Source organism: Capricornis sumatraensis, chromosome 1 (genome assembly GCF_032405125.1).
Source record: "Capricornis sumatraensis isolate serow.1 chromosome 1, serow.2, whole genome shotgun sequence".
NCBI lineage: Eukaryota > Metazoa > Chordata > Mammalia > Artiodactyla > Bovidae > Capricornis > Capricornis sumatraensis.
In genome coordinates this window covers 58,423,602-58,436,702 of record NC_091069.1, presented here as the reverse complement: position 1 = coordinate 58,436,702, position 13,101 = coordinate 58,423,602, and the positions used below count along the sequence as shown (strand labels likewise).

General features: G+C 45.9%; 1 protein-coding gene across 1 annotated transcript in view; it reads right to left on the bottom strand.

Moving 5' to 3' along the window:
• Positions 1-7,507, bottom strand: part of RMND5A (required for meiotic nuclear division 5 homolog A) — a 56,071-nt gene extending 48,564 nt beyond the window's left edge. The window contains exon 1 of the mRNA XM_068981123.1: positions 7,366-7,507. Coding sequence (XP_068837224.1) covers positions 7,366-7,507 — 142 coding nt within the window. The remainder of the gene's footprint in view (positions 1-7,365) is intronic.
• Between the last annotated feature and the right edge of the window lie 5,594 nt (positions 7,508-13,101).

The window sequence follows — 13,101 nt, the reverse complement described above, 5'->3', positions numbered from 1 at the left end:
ACACACACACAGAGACGCAATGAAGTGATAGAACAAGGACTCAAATCCAGATCTCTTGAGCTCAAGGGCAAAACTTTATGTTCTTCTCCACAAACACAGCCACATCTTGTCTCCTCAACTAGCCTCTACCTTCCTGGAGGACTGAGGCCATGCATACCATGCTTCTCTTTTTAAAAGTCTCCCTTCACGTCCTCCCAAACGTCTTCGCAGACCAATAATAAGACGTTAAGTCTATATGGATTGTACAGATACCACACATACTGTGCCCCAGGCCTCTTAGGTGGAGAAAGACTTGGCAAAAGAAGACATATGGATTTCCCAAACAATGTTCCCAAAGAACCACTGAGCTCAGCCATACGATCACTAAACCAAGACAGAATGGAAGCTTATTTCTAAAAGCCTCAAGTGCTGCCCGAGGTTCTAGTCTCTTGTTCTCTGAGCCGTTAGACTAGCACGTAATCTAAGAAGGCCAGGAGAAATGCTCGGTTGAGAGTTATCACTTCCCCAGTATTCAACTTTGAGGAGTAACATAGGAGTACCACAGGCCTCCAAGTACATAGCTTCTGGCCAGGACTCCCCAGGTTTCCCCACAACTGCCTCTTGGGGTCATTTTCAAAGATTTTACAGATGAAGAAGCAGGGCTCCAAATAAAAACAAGTAAGTTTCAATATCCCAAGTGAACGGCAGTCTGCCTAAAACACCACTTTCACTATGCTAGCTACTAAGTGACCGCAACATGAAAACAACAGAAATTTCTCTATTAACTCTAGTAGGACAGTATCACAGAAGTGTTGGCAAGTTTCCCTCTTACCGAGGTTATTATCCAGAATTAGAAACTACTCAGGAGATAAGATAACCCTAGGAAAATGATTTTATTACACCAAGCATTAAAGTAATTTCAAGTAAGTTCCCAAAGGTAACATGAATCAAGCTGTAGTCTCAGAGTCTACACATGAAGTCATACCAGCAACTCAGGGCTTGAATTATCTCAACACTACAGTTAGAAGTCAAGGAGAAAGCTGAGAAGTAAAGATTGGGCTAATCAAGAAACCATCTCAAAGAATGCTGTTACCAATGTAACTTACAGCTGGCTCAACTACAATGGGCATCTATCATTTCTGTCTGGCGCAAGCTTTCCTTCTAGAACTCTCTCCTTTATTTGAGCAACAGCCCGCCACACGGTCATGAATCATCTGACACTTGGGAAGCGCAGCCCAAGGTGGCTGATGGACTCCACCCAGCAGCCCCTGCTACTGATCTGAACTAGGACAATGAAAATATTCCCCAGTAATTCTGTTGGAAATACAGAAAACAGGCATGTCCCTGTCTCTGGGATTACAAGCAGTACAAGAATGACATGAGTCCACGGGCCATCTTTGCTTCCATGTGGAAAAAGCTCTGCTGAGGATGAAGCCAACCATGGAGGAAAGCGCAGCCAAGAGAGGAAGAGAACAAAACCAATCCTCGTGACACCCTCTGTGCCCCGGGAGCCGCTGGCCTATCCTCAGCCTTTTTAGTTATGAGTCAACAAATTCCATTTTAATTAAAACCATTTTGCCACCTGCAACCAAAAGGATCCTGAGTGATACAGCAGTCTGAATAAGGTGCCAGATGACAAGAGTTACCTCCTAAATGAGCCTGGAAAGGAATGGCTGACAAAGTTAAATCTGCTTCTAAACCCAACTGGAAACACCAATGGTAGCCTATTATTATTATGATTCTCACTATCTATAAAACAGCCCAAGTAGATTGGTGACTGGTCTATTCTCTTCTTTGAGTTTTTGAATAATGGCTAATTCACAGAAACTTTTTTGACCTACTTATCTTGCTACTTTTCAGATTAAATGCTAAATGGAGTTACCAAATTTTATTTAAAACTTGAATGGCATTAATTCTTTCAAGAGTGTCTTGTACTTGGCAAAATGTTTAGTTAACAAATGAGGGACCAAGCTATGCAGCCTACTCAAAGTACGCCAAAGAATAAGGATAACTAAGACTTTGATGCTCGGAGGGATTGGGGGCAGGAGGAGAAGGGGACGACAGAGGACGAGAGAGATGGCTGGACGGCATCACTGACTTGATGGACATGAATCTGAGTGAACTCTAGGAGTTGGTGATGGACAGGGAGGCCTGGCGTGCTGCGATTCATGGGGTTGCAAAGAGTCGGACACGACTGAGTGACTGAACCGAACTGAAGACATACCACTAGTCCACCAAACCCTGATCCTTTTACAATTAGTTCAACACAGACACTCAACACTGGTAGATGGTGAAAAGCAGAGAATCTGCATATATAAATAAACATATTTTCATATATATATGTAATATATACAATTCAAATTCTAGAATGTAAAGTTAGTTAGACCTAACATGTAACCCTGGACCTCTGGTTTTTCTGTCTACTGACCCAATACTATATCACAAAAATTAGTTTAAAACGTGACCATCTACTTTGCTTTTTCTTTCATGTTTAATTGCTTCTCATCACTCTCAAGTTAAAAAACAAAAACAAAAAAAGAAGCAATTCTGCAATTAGTAATTAAATTCTCTTTGATTCACCAAAGAGATGAAGGTAGAAGATCATACTCTAAGTGTTAGACCACACAGAAACACACGGAGTTTTAGCTGATAATATATATTGGCTGCACCCACAAATGAAACAATCTCTACCAACTTGCAAATTGTGATAATACTAAGCCTAAATCACAGTATGTAGAACTACACGTTCAATGCCTTAGAGAAAAAATAAACAGTGATAAATGATCATTTCCCTGAATCTTCTTGAATTTTTTCTGCAAACAGCCAAATCTTTAGCTGCAAGATGGACAACTAGGTGGTCCGAGAATAACAATGACTGAGAGGGAGATTTTTTTTTTTACTGGACATCCTTCTTATCATTTGAATTTATACCATTTAAATGTATTATCCACTCAAAAGAAATACAATTTTAAATTTAGAAAATTCCTTGACAATCACTTTCAGAAACCATATTCGAACTCCCTTTAATAACAGCTCCAAAGTAACAATTTCATTAAATATTGTACATCCTTTACACTCATAAACATTGTAATTTTTTCTCAAGTATACTAGATACATGTAACAAAACAGTTACCCAGTTGTTCCAGCCTAATATTCTATCACCAAACATGAATTTAGAATATTAGCAATACACCATTTATGGTTCTTTTATGTTCTCCTTTCCACACCACAGATGTGCTAATGATTAACAAAATATAAATACACTTGCCCTCCCCCAAAAGTTAACAATAAAAACCCACAAGGCAAATCACCAAAATGTATCTAATACCACTCATCTGTTAATCACGGGCTGTCCAAAGTGTGGTTCCTCTACCAATGATGTAAATGGTGACTTTAGCTGTATGTGAAGTATTTTAACACAGTTAATATAAGGTTGATTATACCTAACATACCAAATCTATGACTTCACAATTATTGCCCAGAATGAGGATCAATCTACTGAAGTGAAACTGTGAATCTACCTGAAAAATGAGTGTGCATGTGTAAGTGAAGTTCGAGAAGAACCCGGGCATCATCCAGATGAGATCAAAGGCAGAGTGAGAACAATCTCCAACAGCATCGACTGTATTAAACCTTACAGCAAACTTCACGCCCATAGGGAAACTCTCACTGAAAGGAGGATACACTAAATGACAAGAGTGCTCTCCTCTTCCCTCAGAGTTAGGGAAATGTCATGTGGGGCAATTCAGAGCAGATGAGAGGATCTTAGGGGAGATCAGGCAAGCCCCCTTTGGGCAGAGGTCACGTCACAATCTGCAACAAGGGTGGTGTGAGTGGACCACAGTTGTCAATGGGTTTCCTTTGATGGTTGATTAGTTTCTACCACAAGCCATCCTAACCATCCTCACATGGTATAGCTGTCTGCTCACAACTTTAGAAAAGAGAAATTTAAATGTAAAGAAAATATAATTCAACCTCAAAAACTAACCTGACCCCCTGGCCCTCACTAAAGAACACTACTGAATCAGGCACTCACCAACACTGTGATGCAATGTTGGGGGATCTATAGAGTCCCCATGATTCTACTTTATTAATATCACATTCTTACAAGAATATCATCACAAATGAACCCAAAGAACGAGCTTATTATAATAAGCCTAATTACAGAGGGTGCCAACTGGAGCCCCTCCATCAGGTCATGAGAAACCACCACATCACTTGCCCAGACAGGCATATTCAGAGCTTTGAAAACTTCCTTTAGACTTGAAAATGGAGTTCCAAAATCAGATTTCAGTGCATACAGCTTTAAGAAGGGTATACTTAACACTCAATGTAATACCCACATTGTCTGCAGAGAACTTTAGAAATCATCTGCTTTGAAAAATACCATCTTCCAGACACCAAGGCATGATATCTGTTGTCTTCATACAATAGAACATCATAAGAAGAAAGATTTTATTTTGAAAACTAGACCTAGTGCTTGTGGTATTTATTTTTCTTTCATGTTTTATTGCTGCCTTTAGTCTCTTAGGGGCTTTCTTGGTGGCTCAGACAGTAAAGAATCTGCCTGCAATGCAGGAGACCAGGGTTCGATCCCTGGGTTGAGAAGATCCTCTGGAGAGGGGTATGGCAATGCACTCCAGTATTCTTGCCTGGAGAATTCCTTAGTCTCTTAATCCTATTCTTAAAAAATTTAAGAAAATCAAAGAGATTATCAATATAAAACTGCAATTTGTTAGATAAGAAGGTAAAAAATAGGCAGGAACGCCACAATTCACATCAGACTGTTTGAACAACACAGCAAACTCTGTGGCTAATACCCCTCTGACCATAAGTTCCTCGAAAAGTCCCAAGGAAAGAGGTCTAAAACACATTTCTGCTTCAGCAAGTTCTCAAAATTATTTTCTCCATCTGGGATGGGCCCCAAATCCCCTAAAAAGAAATTCAAATCATTCGCCTTCAATTAATATTCTCTCTCTCTCATGCAAGAAAGGGATTTTTAAATAGTTTCTATCTTCTCTCTCTCTCATGGAATAAAGGGATTTTTAAATAGTTTCTGTCTTCTCTCTCTCAAACTCTACAGCCCTCAATATTCAACCTGTTCCTTAAAAATGAAATCCTTCCTTCCACCTCTCAAAGTCTACACCCTTCACCTACTCCTACCTTTTTCAGTCTTTGCATGTGAAGCAGGCCCAACCCTTGGGACCCTACGGACTGTAGCCCACCAAGCTCCTTGGATTCTCCAGTCAAGAATACTGGAGTGGGTTGCCATAGCCTCCTCCAGGGGATCTTCCTGGCTCGGGGAACTAACTTGCAGTTCTTCTGCCTTCTGCATTGGCAGGCAGAAGCCACTAGCACCACCTGGGAAGTCCCTTTTCAGTCTTTAACGATACAAAAAGATTGCCTCTCCAGATGAGGGGCGGAAGGGGACCACCTTCAGCCCTCTTACTTAAGCAGCCTCTCTCACCTCAATCTATTATTTTTCTTAACTCCTAGTCATCTAGTTTAACAATTCTATGAAACTGCTTGCAAAGAGGATCACTGACTCCCAAGAGCCAAACACCAGCTGACCAACCTCTCTAAGCCTGCCCGTTCTGTTTCTGCTGGCACCTCCAGGACGTCCGCTCTTCAAGGGGAGTTCAAGGCTGTGGGTAGACCCTACTGTCTTTCCTCTGTGCAGCCTAATGATCTCCTTCACTCTCCTTTGTAGAAGGACACCAGGACACCATCTTAAACCTTACTTTGCTCCCAAACTCCATCTATGCATCTTCAGCCAATAGGAAACATGATGCCCTTGACTATCTTCATTAGTCCGTCAGTTTCTCACTTGTCCCAAACCAAGTTCACCAGAGCCTTCCCAGGAGACCCATCCCACCCCACATCTACTTCCCCCTTGCAGGCAGCCGTCTAGGTCTGCTCATTTTTCCATATTCATACTTCAAGTCCTAACCCCACTACGGTCACTGGGTTTCCTTCTTTCTTGGAGTTCACAAGTGACTGCCATGTCCAGGATGAGATGCTGTTATAAGACTCCTTCACCATGGATGGGGCTTCCTAGGTGGTTCAGTGGTAAAGAATCCACCTTCCAGTGCAGGAGACGTGAGTTCGATCCCTAGGTCGGAAAGATTTCCTAGAGGAGGAAATGGCAACCGACTCCATTACTCTTGCCTGGAAAACTGCATGGACAAAGGAGTCTGGTGGGCTACAGTCCATGGAGGCGCAGTCAGACACGCCTGAGCCACACACACAGGCACCATGGATGAGCACTAACTCTCAACTGAAAACAGCCTGGGAAAGGTACAGGAAGGAACAGAGGTGGAGAGAAGTTCAGCCAGTGCCACTGTCCTCAACCACACTTGCTCCAGTGTCCACACGTGACCCCAGCTACCAAACCTTCCTTATCAAAGATTTCTGTTCAACCTCTGAGTTGAGCAGGGCCCCCAAACTCAACAAATCCATTCCATGAAGTCCATTACTTCTTGCTCAGAAAGAATCATCACTACAGATATTTTAACCTAAAGAATACCACACTTTTCATGTTATTTAAAGAACCCAAACCCAAAGAATCCCACCCAGCTTCCCCAAGTTAACTGCAGCTCAGTATCTTCCCCCAGGGCCTAGGGCTATAATAATAGAGAAGAAACACCTTCCATTGAAAACCTGCTTTCTGAAAGGAAAACAAGTAAAAACTTGACCAGGTAACGCATGTAACTAACAACTTGCTCCACAATGTGTTTCTGGGGAGGCTGCCTCCCGTCTCATCGCAGAATGCAACTGGGAGAGCTTAAGTTTGATTTAGCTAGTTTCTTAGGAATCACATTAGTGCCGCTGCGGAGTTGAAAGAAAGGCTTCTTCTACAGAGAGTCAAATTATGGAGTTGAAGCAGCGGCTATTTTGTTAGCCCACAGCCAAGAATAACATACGAGTTTCTAATTTTAAAAAAATGAAGAAAGACGAGGAAAGTCAATCCCTGGCTAAATGTTTGGGGCGAGGAGGAGGAGGAGGGGTGGGCTCTCTGCACTGACCCTCTCTTCGCCCGGATCCTCCGGCCCAAGGCAATTAACTAGGGGCGCCCACCCCGGGAGGGAGGAAATCTGCAGGTGCGACGAGCCGGCCCCGCGCCCGGGTTTAACCCTGGATGGAACCCGTGGCTCCAGAATTGGTTTCCGGATGGGTTCCCGCTCACTTTTAATTAATAACAAGGTCGGGGTAGGTTCAAGACAGATCGGGGGGGAGAGGAGGAGGAAAAGTCACAGGGGCCTGGGGATCCCGGCGCCCCAGGGAAGGCCGGATCTGGCCTCCCGGAGGCACCCTCCTGGCCCGCCTGGGCCCGAGGGGCTCGGGGTGGGTGGGCCCGGTCCCGCGCGACCATCCGGGCCGCCTTACCGTGGCTCTGCAGGATCTCGTGCTTGAGGCCACCCGTGTAGTCGATGAGCTCCTCCAGGCCGCGCTCGCACAGTTGCCCATAGCCCGAGAACTTGTGCAGCACCTTCTCCAGCTCGCGCTCCACCGTCACGCACTGATCCATCCCGGAGGCGGCGGTGGCGGTGTTCTGCTCCTCGGCTCCTGAGTGTCCGCAGCCGTTCGGCCCGGGCCCGGCCGAGGCCGCGTCCTGCTCCTCGTCCCCCAGGCGGGCGGCGCGAGAGGCCGAGGCGGCGGAGGCGCTAGCCCCGACGCCAGGGGAGCCTCGCGAAGCCCGCGCCCGCCTGCCCCATGGCGCCCCGGCCCCGGCGCGTAGCCGCTGCTCTCGCTAGTTGGTCAGACTCGGCCCCGCGCCCCGGCTTCCCCGCTCGCCGCGTTCGGCTGCCCGCCGCGGCGCCGCCGATTGTTTTTGTTTTCAAGGGAACCGACCGATGACCTGGTTCTCCCGGGCGGCACCAAGCGCCGCCGACCCGAGGGGGGCAACCACCCCAGCTAGAGAAGGAGGCGGCGCGGGCCGTACCAAGCGCACCGTCGAGGGGGGTCAGCCAGGCGAGCGCGGGCGGAGGAACACAGCCGCTCGCGCCGCCGCTCTAAAGATGTGGGCCGTACCACGCGGGAGGCGTGCGAGGGAGCGGGAGAGGGTGGAGCCAGCGCCCAATTGGTCCAAAGAGCTAAATTGGGAACTTTAGAGACAGACCCAGAGCTCCGAGAGCGCTACGACTACGCGCTCCGTAAACAAGTGGGTGGAAACCGGCCCTAGCGACTCCGCCCAGAAACGGGGAAAATGAGCCAATGGGCGCCGGGAACACGTAAGGACCCAACGTTCTCCAATCCCAGGCCGAGGCGTAACTCTTAAGCCAATCCGGGACTAAAGGCCAAACCAATAGACTCGTTGTTGGAGGGGGTGACTTGAAGAGCATCTCGGGAAGCTAGGCGTTTTGGGGAAACCATAAGGAAAAACAAGGCAGAAATAAAGAGGTCTATTTCCTGTAGGACTTCGCCCTAGCCTTGTAATATTTCCTTTCCCCATCACCCAAGGGGGTACGGTCGTTCCGAAGTTTTGGAAAACGGATTCGCCGCCCCGAGGCGGGGGGGGGCGGAAATCCAGCTGGGCCGGACGGGGTGGGAGGTGCTAAGGGCGAGGGTCTCTAACGAGAATGAAAGGCGGGGGTGGTTGTGGGGCTGGAGAAGGGGGTGGCCGGGCGCAGCCTACAGTGCTCCCTCGACTCTTGCGACACTAGGAGGTCACACGCCTCACACACACATCCCCCATCCCCGCAGGCCTCGGCCCTTTGGCCCCTGGGCCTGGAGCCTCTCCTGACCGGTTGCTTCACCCTGCGTGTAAGACGGGCAGCTTCGCGGACAGGAAACTCTAGTCGGAGATTGGGGCAGTCTGGCCCCCGCCTCTGCGGCGCCTTATTCCATTGAATAGGTTGGAGTTACCCCTTTGCGTAAATCCTTCCCTGACCTGGCGATGGTGCCTCCAACCTTGGCCTATACCTACTCGCTCACTGAGCTGCAGCTGAGGAGGAGCCACGCTGCTGCTTGCCTCGGGGCCTCTGTACTTGCATTTTCTTTGACCTGGAAAACTCTCTACCTTCTCATCCTAAAATGAGCTCCCTTGTCCCACTGAGGGTCCTCCCAAGACCGCACTCCCTCCTCCATTGCTATGTCATTTATTATAATACCAATTGTATCATCAGTTTTATTCTTTGCGCACCATTATTAAAATCTGAAATGATCTGATTCAATTTTTTTTTACATAGGTGAGCCTTTATTCGTATTCAATGGCTTATTCTTTTTCACTTTTATTTAGTATATTATCATTTTAACAACTTAAAATGTTATTCCGCAGATTAGGTGACAATGATTTCTTTAATCTGAAAATTAAACTCTTTAAGAGTTGGAAACTATTAACTCAGACAAGCAACTAACCGATTCCCGGAATTGTTCCAGTTGTAGAAGGGAAAACATGCTCACAGCATGCTTTTATTTTTAGTACTGATGGGGAATAATTTATATCCCATTGGTTCTCAAGTAAAGAATCCGTAATGAAACAAAAAAGACCTTTTCCTAGTTTTATTCGTTTGCTTTTCTATAGATTTCCAATAAGGCAGCCCCCTTGCCTGTGTTTTCTGTGCAGGAAACACTGCCTGGAGACATGGTATACTATCTTCCTTTTTTAATTTAGGTAAAATCTCATTGAGCCTCAATTTCCTTTTTTTATAATTCGGAAGTAATTAGGATTAATAATACTGAACTCCATTGTTAGGAAAGTTAAGTGAGGTAACTTATGAAAACACCCCGAAAGCAGCACATGATGAATGGTGGTGGTGGTTGTTACTATTGATGTCAGCTCCCAGGAATAAATCTGAGATGGCAGTTTAGTCAGGGAATCATGTTGATCTTGCACCCAATCCTTTATTTCTTGGTGATTCTCAAGGGCAGCCCCAACTGTGGCTGTTACATACCTCCTTTCTCTTCCCTCCCTTGCCCATTTTCCCTTCTTTCTTGGCAGGTGACTCTGAGTCCTGCTTCCCTGAGAATCCTCTCCTCAAAATATGTCTATTGATAACGTCCATTTGGTGAACTGTTGTCAAGTGCCAGAAGGAAGAAGAGTCCCTTCTCCCTTCCTAAGCTGCCGCCTGACCTGATCATGTAGGGGGAACCTTCATTTAACCCTTCTCAATCTGTTTCCCTTTTCCTCAGTTCTTTCAAGGCCAAACTACCCAAACAGAGCCTCTACATGTGTTCCTCCTGTTTCTCCAAGGATCACCTTGATAAGCTCAGTCACCCTTTTCTCACTCTTGGTTCCCTTGATTACGAATCACCATCCCATTTAAAGTCCTTCCGTGACCTCCAGGGCATTGCCATGGTATGGTTCAGTCACCCCTTCTCTCTTACTGGCTCTTCTTTCTCAGTTAGTCACCTATATGGATGGGCGTTTGCCCCAGGTTCTATTCTCAACCTTGTTTTCTCTCTACCTGCTGTCCTGTGAGAGCACATTAAAATTAAAATTGTCCTGATCTGTTCTCATAAACTAGCTTCACATTTCCCCCAACTAGCAAGATGCAACCCACTCCAGTGTTCTTGCCGGGAGAATCCCAGGAACGGGGGAGTCTGGTGGGCTGCCGTCTATGGGGTCGCACAGAGTCGGACATGACTGAAGCGACTTAGCAGCAGCAGCAGCAGCAGCAGCAGCAGCAGCAAGACATCATCATCCAGAGAACTTGTTATCTCCAGTGAACATGTCAAAAACAGAATCCATATTTCCCTTCCAAAACTGACTCTCCTCCTCTTGACTCTTCATTTTTTGTCAGCATTATCTTAATTTTCCCATGTTCCTATGCCACCTCACCATCTTCATCTTTAACTTACCTCTGTGTGTGTGTATGCGCGTGTGTGTGTGCCCAATTGCCGAGTTGTGTCCAACTCCTTGCGACCCCATGGACTGCAACCCACCAGGCTCTTCTGTCCATGGGGATTTCCCAGGCAAGAATACTGAAGTGAGTTGCCGTTACCTCCCCCAGGGATCTTCCTGACCAGGGAGTGAACCTATGTCTCTTGCATCTCCTGCGTTGGCAGGCAGATACTTTACACTGCACCACCTGGGAAGCCCTTAACTTATCTCTAGGGTTCTTGAAAACCTTTCCCTCATCAGATTCCTTGACTCCATTGACCTGTTTCCATTGCCACCTGTATCCTTCTCAAGATCCCTTCACTAAGTAACCTGCCTTCAGTCACCCCAGAATTATTGGTGCTTTCCAGATGTCCTCATCAGTTTCCCTAGGGATACAGATTGTCTCACTCCCTTTCCCATCCGCCCTCCACATTTTCTCCACATGTTCTGTATTGAGTCTAACTTCCTAATGTCTTAAATGAGGCTTTTCAGTTTCTACTTCCTTCACCTTCACTGTGCTTGGTCGCTCAGTCATGTCTGACTCTTTGACTCCACGGACTATAGCCCACGAGGCTCCTCTGTCCATGGGGATTCTTCAGTCAAGAATACTGGAGTGGGTTGCTGTGCCCTCCAGGGGATCTTCCCAACCCAGGGATCGAACACAGGTCTCCTGCATTGCAGGCAGATTCTTTGCTGTGTGAGTCACCAGGGAACCTCAGGAAAACCTGAGTGGGTGGCCATTCCCTTCTTTAGGAGATCTTCCCAACCCAGGGATCGAACGCAGGTCTCCTGCATTGCAGGCAGATTCTTAACCATCTGAGCCTCACCTTCATTAGTACTTTTTTTTTTTTTTTGCTGTGCTGGGTCTTTGTTGCTACAAGCAGACTTTATAGTTGTGGTGCATGGGCTTCTCCCTGAGGTGGCGTCTCTTGTTGTGGAACTCAGACTCTGCGGTGTGTGGACTTCAGGAGCTGTGGCTCATGAGCTTAGTAGCCCCATGGTAGGTGGGATGTTAGTTCATGGACCAGGGATCGAACCCATGTCCTTTGAATTGGCAGGCAGATTCTTAACCACTGGACCACCAGAGAAATCCCTTCATAAGTACTGTTGTCATCCTTCCAAGATTATAATCACTTATCTTACCTCTACAGTGCCATCAAATGAATATTTAAAAAATAATAATAATTATTCTCCTGAAAAAGTTGTTATAAGAATTAAATCAGACAGTCCATGTAAGGCACTCAATATAACACTGGGTATATGATAAGAGCTATTATTATCCACTAATCTAGAACCAGACATCTTGGAATGTGAAGTCAAGTGGGCCTTAGAAAGCATCACTGCGAACAAAGCTAGTGGAGGTGATGGAATTCCAATTGAGCTGTTTCAAATCCTGAAAGATGATGCTGTGAAAGTGCTGCTCTCAATATGCCAGCAAATTTGGAAAACTCGGCAGTGGCCACAGGACTGGAAAAGGTCAGTTTTCATTCCAATTCCAAAGAAAGGCAATGCCAAAGAATGCTCAAACTACCGCACAATTGCACTCATCTCACATGCTAGTAAAGTAATGCTCAAAATTCTCCAAGCCAGGCTTCAGCAATACGTGAACCGTGAACTCCCTGACGTTCAAGCTGGTTTTAGAAAAGGCAGAGGAACCAGAGATCAAATTGCCAACATCCGCTGGATCATGGAAAAAGCAAGAGAGTTCCAGAAAAACATCTATTTCTGGTTTATTGACTATGCCAAAGACTTTGACTGTGTGGATCGCAATAAACTGTGGAAAATTCTGAAAGAGATGGGAATCCCAGACCACCTGACCTGCCTCTTGAGAAATCTGTATGCAGGTCAGGAAGCAACAGTTAGAACTGGACATGGAACAACAGACTGCTTCCAAATAGGAAAAGGAGTACGTCAAGGCTGTATATTGTCACTCTGCTTATTTAACTTCTATGCAGAGTACATCATGAGAAACGCTGGACTGGAAGAAACACAAACTGGAATCAAAATTGCTGAGAGAAATATCAATAACCTCAGATATGCAGATGACACCACTCTTATGGCAGAAAGTGAAGAGGAGCTAAAAAGCCTCTTGATAAAAGTGAAAGAGGAGAGCGAAAAAGTTGGCCTAAAGCTCAACATTCAGAAAATGAAGATCATGGCATCTGGTCCCATCACTTCCTGACAAATAGATGGGGAAACAGTGGAAACAGTGTCAGACTTTATTTTTTGGGGCTCCAGAATCACTGCAGACGGTGATTGCAGCCATGAAATTAAAAGACGCTTACTCCTTGGAAGAAAAG